At 42.5% G+C, this 17,696-nt stretch overlaps 1 protein-coding gene across 3 annotated transcripts in view; it reads right to left on the bottom strand.

The window, feature by feature from the left end:
* The window catches only part of exoc2 (exocyst complex component 2), a 97,006-nt gene that overhangs the window by 69,961 nt on the left and 9,349 nt on the right, over window positions 1–17,696 (bottom strand). Inside the window, exons 2-5 of one of the 3 annotated variants that reach the window (XM_029707823.1) lie at window positions 13,261–13,341; window positions 6,269–6,434; window positions 1,241–1,417; window positions 834–960 (exon numbers count right to left, since the gene is read on the bottom strand). In XM_029707823.1, the coding sequence (XP_029563683.1) occupies window positions 834–960; window positions 1,241–1,417; window positions 6,269–6,386 (422 nt within the window). In that variant the 5' untranslated portion in view covers window positions 6,387–6,434; window positions 13,261–13,341. The remainder of the gene's footprint in view (window positions 1–833; window positions 961–1,240; window positions 1,418–6,268; window positions 6,435–13,260; window positions 13,342–17,696) is intronic. The other 2 variants (XM_029707824.1, XM_029707825.1) reach the window with 2 other exon arrangements.

Here is a 17,696-nt window from a genome sequence, read left to right as displayed (position 1 = left end):
GGCGCCGCACAGCTTCCAGAAAGCAGTTGCTTTCAAACTAGGGATTTCATGGCTAATTAAGGTAAGAGAGTAACTTTGCTCATAGATTATGCATGTATGAACTACACATTGACACATCCAGCCCAAATTGGGAGGTTTAAAAAATAAAAATAAATAACTTACTAGTCGCCAAAGTACCAGAGAATATCTTTAATGTGGCTAATAACATGAAGAGAAGAAACCATGGTTTCTTAGTTTGGGATAACTGACTGGGTTCTATGGGTTGTAGCCTACCAGTAGGCCCAGGAAAGTGACCCTGGACATGGAGGGTTTGCGGCTCAGTCAGGGGCTAACCTCCCTGGCCACAAGTGGTCACTTGGCCCCTGCCCCCTCTAAACCAAACAAACACCAGAGGGCCTAGAGCACAGACATACCAGAACTAAACTATACATTACAGGCTGTGCTTTCTCTGCCAGGCGCGTGGGAGGCTGAGACCACACCACACGCCTCCAATGACCATGTGTGGTGGGCTGCACTCTTTCTTTTCAACTATTTCCTTTCTTCTTTCCTTCAAACACAATGATTTTGTCTCCAGTGCGTTGTTCAGCGGTTAAAGCCAGTTGAGCCATTGCTGTGTTGGCATAACATTTCAAACACCTCCACATGGGGATCCTTTGTTTCTGTTTACAGACCTAAACCATGACTCAAAGACTAGAACCTGTGTATTGATGTATGTGTGTGTGTGTGTGTGTGTGTGTGTATGTGTATGGGTGTGTGTGCATGCATGCGTGTGTTGTGTGTGTGTAGCATGCGTGTGTTGTGTGTGTGTGTAGCATGCGTGTGTATGTCCCTACTTGTCTACGTCGATGCCCAATGGATTGCTGGGGCGTAGGGAGAGGGGAGAGATGCCCTTGTTGCGGTCGGTTCTCATGTCGTAATAGTTCATCTCATCCACCCACACAGCAGACTGGTCCAGGATACCTAGAGCACAGACACACACAGGAAACACATCATCACTGAGGGACAGCCCAGATCACACACACAATAATAGTACCTGACAGAGCTACTATACAGTTTGTACAGCAACACAGGACAAAACAGTATAAGTATCCATACTGTAGTTCCCCGCTGCCTTTGCTTGGTAATACTGAGGAAGATTGTCTGTACTTGCGCCACGGAGTAGTCGTTCTAGAGTTCCTCTGATGATTGACAGAGAGACTTGTATTAGAACTGGAGTGGTTACAGAGAGCAGCCATCTTACCGATCTTCTCAGCCTTGAGCAGCTTGAAGGAGACGGTGGAGGTGCCGTGTCCTCCTGACTTGGTGCTGACGATGATCTCTCCCTTATCGTCTTTGGCTGGGCCCACATGACACACTATCTTACTGGCTGACATCCACTCAGCCGTCAGCAGGCAATTGTGACCACAGATGGAGAGACCTGAGAGAGAGAGAGAAATATATAGGCACGCTTACAGCAACAGGACTAGTAAGAACACAGAGACACACTGAGAGAAGAGGCATGACACAATGACACAAACAGCAGTTTAATGAACCTGTCATTAGGGGGTCAAAGTTCAGCCCAGGGTCCAGTCAGTCCTGTGTAGCCCTGACAAGTCTGCCACAGCTTCATCATTCTCTCCACACAGAGTGCTGTCACTTCACTGTTAAGTGGCTCATTACAGATCTATTTACTCTACTTCTACACTTTCTCTTTTATTTATCTTTCTATCTGACCCTTCTCATGGAGTAAAGAGAAGTTTAGAGAGAAAGAAAGTGATAGAGAGAGAAGAAAAAGAGAGACTAAAAAGAGAGAAAGTGAAACCACCTCATTTGATTTATCTGGCCAAAGGGAACTGGACAGAGAGCTACAGATGACTGCACTTAAACATCATAAAAGCCTGTGAGAGATGATCAACAAACAACCACTGAAACAAACTGTAAATAATAAAACAGTAACTCAATTAAAGGACATTTCCTGCCTTTGTTCTGTACTGGTTGTTTTGTTTGAATATACAGTACATGCACTAACTAACTAACTAACTAACTAACACACACCTGTTGCTATCCAACATCTAATAGGCTAAGTTCAGGCTCCAGGGATATTAGTGGTCAGAAATGCACTACATGACCAAAAGTATGTGGACACCTGCTCGTCAAACATCTCATTCCAAATTCATGGGCATTAATGTGGAGTTGGTCCCCCCTTTGCTGCTATAACAGCCTCCACTCTTCTGGGAAGGCTTTCCACTAGATGTTGGAACATTGCTGCAGCGACTTGATTTCATTCAGCCACAACAGTATTAGTGAGGTCGGGCACTGATGTTGGGCGATTAGACCTGGCTCGCAGTCGGCATTCCAATTCATCCCAAAGGTGTTTGATAGGGTTGAGGTCAGGGCTCTGTGCAGGCCAGTCAAGTTCTTCCACACCAATTTTGACAAACCATTTCTGTATGGACCTCACTTTGTGCACAGAGGGAACATGCTGAAACAAGAAAGGCTCTTTCCCAAACTTTTGCCACAAATTTGGAAGCACAGAATCGTGGTAAGATTTCCCTTCACTAGAACTAAGCAGCCTAGCCCGAACTACGAAAAACAGCCCCAGACCATTATTCCTCCTCCACCAAACTTCAGTTTGCACTATGCATTGGGGCAGGTAGCTTTCTCCTGGCATCTGGCAAACCTAGATTTGTCCGTCGGACCGCCAGATGATGAAGCGTGATTCATCACTCCAGAGAACGCATTTCCAATGTTCCAGAGTCCAAGCTTTACAGCACACCAGCCAATGCTTGGCATTGCGCATGGTGATCTTAGGCTTGTCTGCAGCTGCTCATCCATGGAAACCCATTTCATGAATCTCCCAACGAACAGTTCTTCTGCTGACGTTGCTTCGAGAGGCAGTTTGGAACTCAGCAGTGAGTGTTGCAACCGAGGACAGACGATTTGTATGTGCTTCAGTGGCGGGTCCCCTGTGAGCTTGTGTGGCCTACCACTTCGCGGCTGAGCCGTTGTTGCTCCTAGACATTTCCACTTCACAATAACAGCCCTTACGAACCACTAATTTGAAGGGTTGTCCACATACTTTTGTATATATAGTGTAGATATAAAATCATTGGCCAGGGCTCAGCCTGCCAAGTGCACAATCGTGTGTGAGGCCATATTTTGGGGCTTTTTGCCGCTCACAGTTCGTGGGCTTTGGTTTTCATTTGTGGGTGGCTTAAATCTAATTTCTGAACATAATACTGAAATTCTAGGGAAATGAGTGGTGGCATTTTGACAATACCACAAATTCAGGGCATTTACATCAAAATAAATGTAGACTATCCACAGAGATTAATTTTAAACAACAGATGTTCCACAATATGGCATTTTGAAATAGCAGCTAAAAGAATTGTGGAAGTACAAGTTATTTTCTTTACATTAGCACAACTTAAATTTGCCAAAAATTGGAATAATGTCAAACCCAAAAATATATATGCAGTACCAGTCAAAAGTTTGGACACACCTACTCAATCAAGGGTGTTTATTTTTACTATTTTCTACATTGTAGAATGATAGTGAAGACATCAAAACTATGAAATAACACATACGGAATCATGTAGCAACCCAAAAAGTTATAAAATATATTATATATTTGAGATTCTTCAAAGTAGCACTCTTTGCCTTGATGACAGTTTTACACACTTGGCATTCTCTCAAACAGCTTCACCTGGAATGCTTTTCCAACAGTCTTGAAGAAGTTCCCACATATTCTGAGCACTGCTTTTCCTTCACTCTGCAGTCCAACCCATCCCAAACCATCTCAATTGGGTTGAGGTTGGGTGATTGCGGAGGCCAGGTCATCTGATGCAGCACTCCATCACTCTTCTTCTTGATCAAATAGCCCTTTCACAGCCTGGAGGTGTGTTTTGCGTAATTTTCCTGTTGAAAAACAAATTATAGTCCCACTAAGCGCACACCAGATGAGATGGTGTATCGCTGCAGAATGCTGTGGTAGCCATGCTGGTTAAGTGTGCCTTGAATTCTAAATAAACCACTGAGTGTCACCAGCAAAGCAGCCCCACACCATCACACCTCCTCCTCCATGCTTCACGGTGGGAACCACACATGCGGAGATCATCCATTCACCTACTCTGCGTCTCATGGCGGTTGGAACCAAAAAAAACATTTGGTACTCATCAGACCAAAGGACAGATTTCCACCGGTCTAATGTCCATTGCTCGTGTTTCTTGGCCCAAACAAGTTTCTCCTTTTATTGGTGTCCTTTAGTAGTGGTTTATTTGCAGAAATTCAACCATGAAGGCCTAATTTACGCAGTCTCCTCTGAACAGTTGATGTTAAGATGTTTCTGTTGCATTTATTTGAGCTGCAATTTCTGAGGCTGGTAACTCTAATGAACGTATCCTCTGCAGCAGAGGTAACTCTGGGTCTTCCTTTCCTGTAGCGGTCCTCATGAGAGCCAGTTTCATCAAAACGCTTGATGGTTTTTGTGACTGCACTTGAAGAAACGTTCAAAGTTCTTGAAATGTTCCGCATTGACTGACCTTCATTGTCTTAAAGTAATGATGGACTGTCATTTCTCTTTGCTTATTTGAGCTGTTCTTGCCATAATATGGACCTGGTCTTTTACCAAATATGGCTATCTTCTGTATACCACCCCTACCTTGTCACAACACAAATGATTGGTTCAAACACATTATGAAGGAAAGAAATTCCACAAATGAACTTTTAGCATGGCACACCTGTTAATGGAAATACATTCCAGGTGACTGCCTCATGAAGCTGGTTGAGAGAATGCCAAGAGTGTACAAAGCTATCATCAAGGCAAAGGGTGGCTGGCTACTTTGAAGAATCTCAAATATAAAATATATTTTGATTTGTTGAACACTTTTTTTGGTGTTCGATGTCTTCACTATTATTCTAGAATGTAGAAAATAGTAAAATAAAGAAAAACCCTTGAATGAGGAGGTGTGTACAAACTTTTGACTGGTACTGTATATATTTAAAACAAAACAGTTATTGTAATTCTGTAAAAACAATTAACCCATAATTCTAAATAATTTAATCGTTTTGGTCAATTATATTTTGATAAAATTGAATAAAAACAGTATATGCAGTATTTAGTTAGAGTATCAAATGTAGCATTTTTTGTGGTAACAAAATGTCTCCCTTTTAACAATAAACCATCATCACTGATATCCTACATATTGACTACCATATTATTAAGAGATTCCTGTCAATGCTATAATATTCTAACCCCAAAAAGCTTGACATGTTGATATCCTTGACAATAATATATCTAATCTTCAATTTGTCAACTTCTAACAATCTTTACATTTTAAATGAAACATTTTGACAAATACATCTTTACCACAAAGGTTAGAAAATACTAATTTAGGTCTAAATTCAATTAACACATACCAAAAACCTACAATAACATATTATTCAGACATATCATTTGTTTCAGCATTTAAATCGCATATTTTAAATGTAGGCCTAAAATTGTTGTTTAATTATGTTCTAAAACCTTTAAATACAGTCTTATTTTTAAACAAAATCAACATGGGTTAAAATTCAATCTTGGCCGGGTATAAAAGATTGTGAATTAGGCAGAGGTTTCACTCAGTTAAAAGAAACGAAAAGTAATTTAATCTAGAATCATAAAAAAAGTATTTTCCCCTTCAAAAAGTAATGAAAACCTTTCATTTGATAAACAGCAACAAACACTCTGTGTAATGTAAGCAGAGCCTGACCACGGCTGACTACGGTCCAGGGTGTTCTGTGGTAGACTGTAGGCTAGCCAGGCTCTAGCCAGGCTCTAGCCAGGCTCTAGCCAGGCTCTAGCCAGGCTCTAGCCAGGCTCTAGCCAGGCTCTAGCCAGGCTCTAGCCAGGCTCTAGCCAGGCTCTAGCCAGGCTCTGGGTAAATTAATAAAAGTCACTCAGTCTGACGAAGGGTCATAACGGCATGAACCCTACCTCACAGACTGGGAAGAGCCAGAGACTACAACACAACACACACAAACAATTATCGACAAGGCCAGTGAAAACACTTGCATAAAATTATTCACTTTGGTATGTATCAAAAACAACCGCAGCAATTATTACATTACAGAAAGGTGGGCAATCTATAAAAAACAAATTGGAAGTGAATTGACTGTCAGAAGTCGAATGCAAAATAACAAGTGTGTGTGTGTGTGTGTGTGTGTGTGTGTGTGTGTGTGTGTGTGTGTGTGTACATTCGTGCCTGTGTAAGTTTGTGCTTGCATGTGAATGTGTGTGTCATACTCGTACCAACGAGGTCTGCGGGGCCAGTACCCAGGTTCTCTCCTCGGATGGTGACCTTGGTCCATGAGGTGCCCTCGTTGGGTGAGATGCCCGTCACCAGGGGGGGCTGGTGGGCACGAGACATGGTGGTGGTCACGTGTGTGCAGGAACACAAAGAAAGTCAGTCAGCAACCTGTGAACACGGCAGGGGAGAGGGGAAAGACAGAAGGACACGTAACACGGATATTAGTCTAATACAGAAACCAGGAGACATAAAAACAGCTGTAATGTGTACAGTACAGCTATAGGCTAATGTGTTATTATTTATAAGCATGTATGAACCTTTATGTTTTATTATGCAGATTAGAATATCTTAAAAGGCTTATATTTAAAAGAGTTTCAAAGTGAAGGCTACAATGTCTACAAACACAGGAGGACATGAGGGTGCTGGTAGGAGCTCTGACTGAACTAAGAGAGAGAGAAAGAGGGGGAGGAAAGGAGGAATGTAAACCTCAGAGAGCAGGATAAATAAAGCTGCTCTCCCTCATCGATACCACATAGCCTAACCTACACAACGTGTGTGTTTGTGTAAGAGACCCAATAGCTAGCCCTACCCTAATATATCTAGAGGGTGCATGTGTGTGTGTGGGCTATGTAACAGCAGTGGAGGATCCTCAGAGGAAGGGGAGAACCATCCTCCTCAGTGAATTTCAGAAAAGTTTAAAATTGTGAAACGTTTAAAAAAAGTTAATCATTTTTATATAAAACTTTACTGAACAAAAATATAAAATGCAACAATTTCAATGATTTACCGAGTTACAGTTCATATAAGGACATCAGTCAACTGAAATAAATTCATTAGGTCCTAATCTATGGATTTCACATAACTGTGCAGGAACGCCTGGGAGGGCATAGGCCCACCCACTCGGGAGCCAGCTCCACCCACTGGGGAGCCAGGCCCAGCCAATCAGAATGAGTTTTTCCCCACAAAAGGGCTTTATTACAGACAGAAATCCTCCTCAGTTTAATCAGCTGGATGGCTGGTCTCCGATGATCCTGCAGGTGGTCTGCGGTTGTGAGGCCAGTTGGACGTACTGCCAAATCCTCTAAAACGACAATAGAAGTGGCTTATGGTAGAGAAATGAACATTCAATTCTCTGGCAACAGCTCTGGTGGACATTCCTGCAGTCAGCATGCCAATTGCACACTTCCTCAAAACTTGAGACATCTGTGGCATTGTGTTGTGACAAAGCTGCACATTTTATAGTGGCCTTTTATTGTCCCCAGCACAAGGTGCACCTGTGTAACGATCATGCCGTTTAATCAGCTTCTTGATATTCCATACATGTCAGGTGAATAGATTATCTTGGTAAAGAATAAAAATTCATAACAAGGATGTACACAAAATGTGAGAGAAATAATCTTTTAGTGCCTATGGAAAAATTCTGGGATCTTTTAATTCAGTTCATGAAACATTGGACTAACACTTTACATGATGCATTTACATTTTTGTTCAGTATATTCACGTCACAAAATAATTGATTAAAACACAGTGTTTTGCAATGAAGGTCTACAGTACCCTCAACAGCACTCTGTAGGGTAGCATCATGGTGTAGATAGTTTCCGTCTTCCTCTGAGTACATTGACTTCAATACAAAACCTAGGAGGCTCATGGTTCTCACCCTCACACTGTAATTATGACAACTTCTGGAAGGACGTCCTCCAACGTATCAAAGCTCTTGCAGCATGAACTGACATGTTGTCCACCCAATCAAAAGATTAAAGAATTAATATTGTACTGAAAGCATAAGCTACAGCTAGCTAGCACTGCAGTGCATAACATTTAGTGAGTAGTTGACTCAGAGAGAGAAAGACAATAGTTGAACAATGAAATTAATTTATTCAAAACTGAAGAAGCGGGAAAGAGGCAGAGAGAGAGCTAGCTATATTTCAGTGTCTTTTTTTCACTTACTTACTTGCGAACCCAGCTAGTTAGTTTAGCCTACTCAAACACCCGGCTCAAACAGAGAGGGATGCTAGCTAGCTATGGCTATCCAAAACTGAACTCTTCCAAGGTTTTATTAATTGATTGCCTTCAGTGCCCACCAGTGTAACTGCTAAACATGGTTAAGCATGTTACTGCTCTGAAATTCACAATGAGTGCATAGGGGAGAGTGGGGCTGAATGTAACACCGGTCAATTGTAGGGTAACTTGGGGTAGAACGCAACTCTACCTCAAAATAATTTTTTGGAAGTGACTTAAAAATGGTGATGAGACAGATAATATTTTTTGTTGATCAAGAGTAGTGGCAACCAGAGAAAGTGTTGGGGGAAAAACTTGTGACATGAAATGGTTTCTGTGAGAAGTACAGGCTGGGTACGAGTCACCCCAAGTTACCCCAACAGGTAGGCCTATATTATAATCACTGTGCATGTTTTTTGACCCATAAAATGTATCAATAGGATAATATGTAGTTAAAAGATCACATTTGGGATCTGGCTAATGATTAGCCCAATTGGGTCGATGCTTCAGCCCATTTATTTGCACTTTGCGGCATCAGTTGGGCAACAGGTTATAATGTTTATTGCTAATAGCTTACCTGTTCATATGGACCATGCATAGGCTATATACATGGCCCAATATGTTAAAATAATTTAAATCATTTTACCAATGTGCTATTGGGCTCATTTCTGGAGTTGGAAATGATTTATTAGATGGTGTCAGCATACTTTTATTTTCAGTCATTTTGGAGTAGAATGTCCTTTTGAAAAGTCACCAGAACAGAGCTTCTCAATCCCCCCCACAACCTTTTTCCCCCAATGTCACTCACAGAACAAACACCAATCATCAACGTAGAGATGATATGCCAGTGTGGAAGAGAAACAGATAAAAGACGGGTACATTTTTTTTCTTCATAAAATGTGAAACTGTTTAGAATTGTATAAATTAAAATGGAGGAAAATATATTTGAGGAGGTCTAAAAAGCCTGTAGAACAAGTGGTGTCCAAGACATTTTTCATCACAGATGTGTGTTAATAAATAGGTGCCAGGTCTGGTTGAGGTTGAACAACCTTGCCTCTCTGTAACCACTTTGCATTCTAACACTAAAGCCAAAACACGTTCTCTACAAACAAGGCAGGAGCTCACACGGAACGCAGCAGCAACAAGGCAACCAACGGTGATGCAGCAAATCTGTGGCAACATCATCTCAGAGTGTACATTTAGCCTACACTTGTTGAATATTTTTTGATAAACTCAACAAGTTTAATAAGGCTAAGTTTACAAAAGATACATGTTAAAAAAAACAATAAAAAAAAAAAAAATCCTTCAAAATTATTCAGCACATTCACAAAAGCACACATCCAACCACTCCAGAGAGTGGCACCTAGCTAGCTACACACACAGAATGATAGAACAGCAATTCTACTAGGCTATAATCTGAGTTTACACACACACACACACACACACACACACACACACACACACACACACACACACACACACACACACACACACACACACACACACACACACACACACACACACACACCCTAAAGAGATGGGGGTCTGATAACTCAAAAGGGATGTAGGCCTAACTCATGCAGCCTAACCTAACCTCCGCTGCAGTGTGCTTGTCAGAGGAAATCTAGGGGCAGGGGATCTGACATGGAGAAGATAAGAGGCTAACAGGCCTTAAACAAGCGCCTCGTCTGTCGTTCATCAAGCCCATATCTTTAGAAGGGGAGTTTGAGTGGAGGGGGCAGTGGGCAGTGGGGAATATAGGGGTTAGTCTGTCTTCTTCTGCACAGAATGTCTACAACTGTTGTGTTTCCTCAACAGGAGTGTTTCTATCCCCATCTTGTGTACACACACACACACACACACACACACACACACACACACACACACACACACACAGGCTAGGCAGAATGACAGCTCTGCTCGGTTGCATGCGAGGGGCCAGAGCTGGCGCTGTGTGGTCTGTGTGTATGTGAGAGAGTGTGTGGAGAGATCTGTGCTGCGGAGTGGAGGGGTCTGGGCAGTGTGTGTGTGTGTGTGTGGTCTGGCTGTGTGGTCTCTGGCTCGGGCCTGGGGAGAGCCTGCTGACGGCTGGGATGAGAAAAGTGCGCTGTGTTTACTTTACTCTGGGGGCCATGCATGGACACGGGAACAGTGCCCAGACCCCTCCACTCTGTAACACACACACACAGACAGAGCAAGGAGGCTCTTGCACGAGCCATACGTCACAAGCTAGTGGAACAACCCTGTCAGTGACAATTGAGGCATAGATGTTACATTTCGAATAAACATTTTATGTAGGACTACGTCCATTATATTGACCAAGCTCTTAGATATGACAGGAGCAGAAACAAAACTAAGCTGTATCAAAATGAACTCCAGAATAGGAATGCCTATTCAGGTTTCAGTAGGTTATTGTTCATTGCCATGAGTCATACTGTTACTGAAAAAATGTGGGGAAAAAAACAGGTAAGCTAAGCAACAGTATTTGCATGACTGCACTGTAGATTGTTTTACAGCAGTGTTTGTTTATTAGTTCCACAAACATCCTCTAGGGGGCACTAAAGGACCCTCTTTGGAAAGCCTACCTGAAAACCAAAAGGTAGGCTAGACACTGCACACAGTACATTAATAACAATTAAAGTCATATAAAAAGGCAGTTAAGGCCTGCTCTCTCATGTTCTCTCTGCCGGTTTCTTCTCACCATTCTTGTTGTTTATCCTGTGTTTATACAACGGGTGGGTCTAATCCTGGAAGCTGATTCGTTAAAAACGCATTCCAACCGATGTCTATTCCACAAGTTTACGTTGAAATGCCCATTTACTCGGTTCCATCTCACTGCGCAATCCACTGTCTCAGCAGCCCAGCCAGACAATTTATAAACTTGATCTCTAATGTAAAAAGCATCTAGAGATTATCTCCCATTTCTTTTAGACTAGCATTTGGTTTTCAATAACGGAGATTTGTATAAACCTTGCCATCTGTCTCTCTGACATTTGCAACATTGAATTTCAATACTGAAACAATCTCCAGCTGTCTCATAGTAATGAACGTGTTGGGGTCGGGAGTCGGGATGAGACAGACAGGCAGGCAGCGTTTCTCAGCCAGTCAAAATCATGAATCAGCATCATTTTTATGGACATATACAAAGAAATGTCAATAGAAAACACATCAAAGGAAACTAAATGCTAGTTTGCAGTCTTTCCCACTTCAGTTTGAAGTGACCGTGTTAGCTGTGTTGCTGGCTAGCTCCTCTGAACAACAGTGTCCTGATGAAAGAGCCCATTTTATATGCCAGGTGAAATCACGCATCATTAGCTCATTTATGGATGTATCCAAATAAAATGTCACTAGAAAACAGCTTAAACAAATGCAAATGCAGCTCCTTTGTTGTTATTCTGTCTGCACTGTTTGATGTGACTGTAAGTTAGCTGTAGTTGGCTAGCTAGAAAGCAAAGCATAAGAACGTTGCCAGCCAGTAGTATGGCAATAGAACATTTAGAATGAACGACTGGGTCGCGTTTATAGATATAGAACCGACAAAACGAACGAGCCGGCTTGGGTAGCAACCTTAGATTTGTGCCGGGGCTATATCTTGTGGAAGGATGAAATAGTATGAATAAATTCATCAAAATAAAGTTAATGAAAATATGTTAATCTATAGTTGAATATGTTGGTAAAACATCCATAATGTGGCCAATGAGTAAGAAGATGTTTGATAATTAAGTGATAATCAACACCCGTGCCCAATATCCTCCAAACACCGGCTTCTAGGGGATCATCACTTAATGATCAAACATATTCCTATTCATTGGCCACATTACGGATCCAGAAGCATCGTCTCTCTATAAATTGACATTGTTTACATTTAAGTGATATTGCAGATGCTCTAATCCACAAAGAAAGATTTTTCATCTAGTCGGCTCAGGGATTTGAACCAGCAACCTTTCAGTTACTGGCCCAATGCTTTTAACCGCTAGGCTACCTGCCGCCCTAGGCAACACCTCCCAGTCTACGTTTCGCTCTCTCTCCCTCAGTGCAGTTGTTCTAATTGGGCTAAAATGGCAGGTTTGTTTTACTTGGAAAGGGACTTATAAACAGAGTGACTGCCCCTCTATTTGGTAGCTCTGTCACACTAGAGCCTACTAGGTCTTGATAAGCAACAGAAACAGAGCTAACAAGCCCAGGGAGAAAGGAGCTCTCTGGTTAGGGAAGACTGCATGTGGCCCAAGTTGCGTCCCAAATGGCACCATATTCCTAATATTGTGGACTACTATTGACCAGAGCCCTATGGTAGTGCACGAGTCAATAGTGAGTAGGGTGCCATTTGTGTCACAGCCGTTGTATGGTCTGAATATGAGAAACAACTTTTTTCATAGGAAGTATTTATACTGTATATTTATTTATACTGTATATTCCATACTGGGGGACAAAAAAATTTATGAAATGTATGCATTCACTACTGTAAGTCGCTCTGGATAAGAGCGTCTGCTAAATGACTAAAATGTAAAATGTAAAAATATTTAAGAACAGATGAAAACCATATAGGACTATGCCCTAGGACATTTGCACACTTCAAATAATATACCCCCCACACACGATGCCAGGACACTGTTCTGTTTTAGAAAGACGCTAAGGAGAGCAAATAAGAGTATTGTGATAGATACATATTTAACACAACCTAGGATGCGTGCACTAACAAACACACACACAAGCCAGCATTTAAGCACACACAGCACGCCCACACACACACTTCCCAGGCAGTGTGAGTGTTGATCAGTCTGTCATATTGTCCCCCTCTGAGAGCTTGTCTGGTTTGGTTGATTTTCCCCTGCTGCTTAGGTTAATGAACTGGACAGGAGGAAAGGTTCTGGGGAGAGCGGAGGGCCGAGAGGGGGATAGCAGCGGCTTGACAGGGGGGGGGGATTTCACTTACTGCTCCCAAACATAGGCCTTAAGTGGTTTATTTAAGTCATCTTATTCCTAAACTTTGACTTACTTACTACTTCCAGCATGCGTCCCTTTCGTCCCTCCTCATCTCTCTACTGCTACAGAAGGACTGAGTCACTGTGAGAAGGACCTGGGGGGTAGAGAGGGTGGTCAGAGAGATGTCCCCTTGGTTGTCAGGGGGGATATCCCTACTGGAGACAGCAATGGGTTTACAAACTGAGCTTGTTAAGGAAATCCTGATGTTAGCTCATGTTACACACAACTGGCCTGCCTATTCTGAATTAGACAGTTAGTATGTAGTGTAATGGTCCACTTCGCTCTGGTCTCAGCTCTATGTACTGCACTGTTTCTCATATCCCCATGTAGGACTGATTGACAGGTGAGAGGGAGTTAGGTGTATGTTCTGTGTGATGGTCTGGACTAGGGGCACAAAGGAACCCTTTCAGACATCTCCGTCTGCCCCCCACACCGCCATGCCTGCCCACCACACCGCCACCCCTGCCTGCCTCCCCATCAGCGCTGCTACCACTAAGCCTCCCCAGTACCCCATACTAACACTCTCCTCAGCCCCCCAACATTACACAAACACCAGATTCCATCAAAGATTCCCCTCAGTCTGAATGCACAGAGCTGGCCAAACATCATGGCCCTGGTATGACCGGCTCTGATCTGACAGGCCAGCGATTTAAGAAACCATTCCTCACTCAAAACTCACACCAGAACTCATACAGATTGCTTTGAACTGGCCCTCAGTGGCAGGCTGGCAGGGGAGAGATAGAACACTGCCAAGTATTTCACAGACAGCATCAGTTAGGCTACACTCTCTGATGTGTGCATTAAAGGAAAAGTAATGGGATCAAATAAGTTTCAGAAGACTGACAACAAGGCTCATACATAGGCTAGTTTTATTTTGAATCAAACGTTACATTTTGATAAGGCAGGAATCGATTACAAATAGACAACTTCAAATCAGCACTATTGCGTAAAACAAACAACCAAATAATCTGACACGTAATATGTTGCCATTGCAGTGCCATTTATGTTTTTGGGCAGACAGACATTTTTTGTTATCGAATCTGTTGGCCAGTCAAGCCTTCCACAATGAGTCAGCACTTCTCAGCCAATCCCAACACAGGATAGTAAGAGGGTCCAGGAGAGGACTAGACCAGAGCCATTAGGCGTCTGGGTTTGGCTCTCTCCATCCCCTCTGTCTCCTCTCCCGTTTGTTATCCTTTGGCTGGCTCTGTTTGTCTGTTTGTTGGTCTGAAATTATATTTTTAAGATCTAACTTAAGCATAGGCACCAATTTCTCCTCTCAGAATCCTGGATAAATAAACAGAACAGTGAAATGTGGGCGTATGAATGCAGGCTGATGTTTGCAGAGGGTTTAAGATGTGGAGACAGAAAGCTACATAATGAGATGCTACGGGGAGACAGGGTTTAAACCTTGGTAATGCCGTGTCATAAGTACAGTAACTTTGTTTACATACAAAAACATGGATCATCACAATGAGCGTGAGAAACAATGTTCCTCACAGTAAACCACAGACTAGACCTATTAAAATGTACAATACCAAAACAGCTCCTTTAGCCTAAATTGCAAACAAACAGTGAATTGAGTGGTTCCTTCTGCTAGTGTATCATGTTATTACAGGGTTATTACAGGGTGGTTACAGAGTTGTACCATGGCATTGATGAACACTGTTTCTGATTGGCTTGAAGGGCATTCTAGAGCGTGCGTTATTTCCCAATAATGCACAGTAAATCGGCACAGTACAATTCAATGGCTATAGTTCATTCTTACATGTTTTGTTTGAGCTGCTTTTGAAAGCAAAAGTCGAATTGAAAACATTATTGATATTGTTGAATTTGATTTGTATAATAGCAAGCTAGGACTGATGGTTTGGTTAGCTAAACTAGCAAGTCTGTTTGTTTGGTTACCACGGCAACTACTGTAGCTATAGTAAACAGTTCTACCGGCAAATGAACACATTCTAGTGGCAAATGTGTTAAATTATAGCCATGGTATAAAAAGAATAATCAACTCGGGGCTCTATGCGTTCTCTGGAAAATAATACAACTCCGTGAAAGGTCATTTCCACTCCGCTAGCACGTGTTTTGGAACACACCTTCCAAGTCGTTCATTACTATCATTATCATTAAGTTTGCCGATGACACAAGAGGACCGAGCACGCCCCCATTCTCATCAACAGGGCTGCAGTGGAGCAGGTTGAGAGCTTCAAGTTCCTTGGTGTCCATATCACCAACAAACTACCATGGTCCAAACACACCAAGACAGTCGTGAAGAGGGCACGACAAAACCTATTCCCCCTCAGGAGACTGAAAAGATTTGGCATGGGTCCTCAGACCCTCAAAAGGTTCTACAGCTGCACCATCGAGAGCATCCTGACTGGTTGCATCACTGCCTGGTATGGCAACTGCTCGGCCTCCGACCGCAAGGCACTACAGAGGGTAGGGCGAACGGCCTAGTGCATCACTAGAGCCAAGCTCCCTGCCATCCAGGACCTCTATACCAGGCAGTGTCAGTGGAAGGCCATAAAAATTGTCAAAGACTCCAGCCATCCTAGTCATAGACTGTTCTCTGTGCTACCGCGCGGTACCGGAGCGCCAAGTCTAGGTCCAAGAGGCTTCTAAACAGCTTCTACCCCCAAGCCATAAGACTCCTGAACACCGAATCAAATGGCTACAAGAGGTCAACCAATTGATCGGAATGGGCGATTAATTAGGGCCGATTTCAAGTTTTCATAACATTCGGTAATCGGCATTTTTGGACACCGATTATGGCCGATTACATTGCGCTCCACGAGGAGACTGTGTGACTGGCTGACTACCTGTTACGCGAGTGCAGCAAGATGCCAAGATAAGTTGCTAGCTAGCATTAAACTTATCTTCTAAAAAACAATCAATCTTAACATAATCACTAGTTCAACTAGTAATATCATCAACCATGTGTAGTTATATAGCTTGTCCTGTGTTGCATATAATCGATGCGGTGCCTGTTAATTTATCATCGAATCACAGCCTACTTCGCCAAACGGGTGATGATTTAACAAGTGCATTTGCGAAAAAAGCACTATCGTTGCTCCAATGTGTACCTAACCATAAACATCAATGCCTTTCCTAAAATCAATACACAAGTATATATTTTTAAACCTGAATATTTAGTTAATATTGCCTGCTAACATGAATTACTTTTAACTAGGGAAATTGTGTCACTTCTCTTGCGTTCTGTGCAAGCAGAGTCAGGGAATATGCAGCAGTTTGAGCTGCCTGGCTCGTTGCGAACTGTTTGAAGACCATTTCTTCAATTTTTTATTTATTTTATTTATATTTCACCTTTATTTAACCAGGTAGGCAAGTTGAGAACAAGTTCTCATTTACAATTGCGACCTGGCCAAGATAAAGCAAAGCAGTTTGACACATACAACAACACAGAGTTACACATGGAGTAAAACAAACATACAGTCAATAATATAGTAGAAAAATACGTCTATATACAAAGTTAGCAAATGAGGTGAGATAAGGGAGGTAAAGGCAAAAAAGGCCATGGTGGCAAAGTAAATACAATATAGCAAGTAAAACACTGGAATGGTATATTTTCAGTGGAAGAAAGTGCAAAGTAGAAATACAAATAATGGGGTGCAAAGGAGCAAAATAAAGAAATAAATACAGTAGGGGAAGCGGTAGTTGTTTGGGCTAAATTATAGATGGGCTATGTACAGGTGCAGTAATCTGTGAGCTGCTCTGACAGCTGGTGCTTAAAGCTAGTGAGGGAGATAAGTGTTTCCAGTTTTAGAGAATTTTTGTAGTTCATTCCAGTCATTGGCAGCAGAGAACTGGAAGGAGAGGCGGCCGAAGGAGGAATTGGCTTTGGGGGTGACCAGAGAGATATACCTGCTGGAGCGCGTGCAACAGGTGGGTGCTGCTATGGTGACCGGCGAGCTGAGATAAGGGGGAACTTTACCTACCAGGGTCTGGTAGATGACCTGGAGCCAGTGGGTTTGGCGACGAGTATGAAGCGAAGGCCAGCCAACGAGAGTGTACAGGTCACAGTGGTGGGTAGTATATGGGGCTTTGGTGACAAAACGGATGGCACTGTGATAGACTGCATCCAATTTATTGAGTAGGGTATTGGAGGCTATTTTGTAAATGACATCGCTGAAGTCGAGGATCGGTAGGATGGCCAGTTTTACGAGGGTATGTTTGGCAGCATGAGTGAAAGATGCTTTGTTGTGAAATAGGAAGCCAATTCTAGATTTAACTTTGGATTGGAGATGTTTGATATGAGTCTGGAAGTCGAGTTTACAGTTTAACCAGACACCTAGGTATTTGTAGTTGTCCACATATTCTAAGTCAGAACCGTCCAGAGTAGTGATGCTGGACAGGCGGGCAGGTGCAGGCAGCGATCGGTTGAAGAGCATGCATTTAGTTTTACTTCTATTTAAGAGCAGTTGGAGGCCACGG

The sequence above is a fragment of the Salmo trutta genome, chromosome 22, assembly GCF_901001165.1.
Source record: "Salmo trutta chromosome 22, fSalTru1.1, whole genome shotgun sequence".
Classification (NCBI taxonomy): Eukaryota; Metazoa; Chordata; class Actinopteri; order Salmoniformes; family Salmonidae; genus Salmo; species Salmo trutta.
Note: the sequence above shows the minus strand (reverse complement) of the source record. Positions and strands in the feature narration are given on the sequence as shown.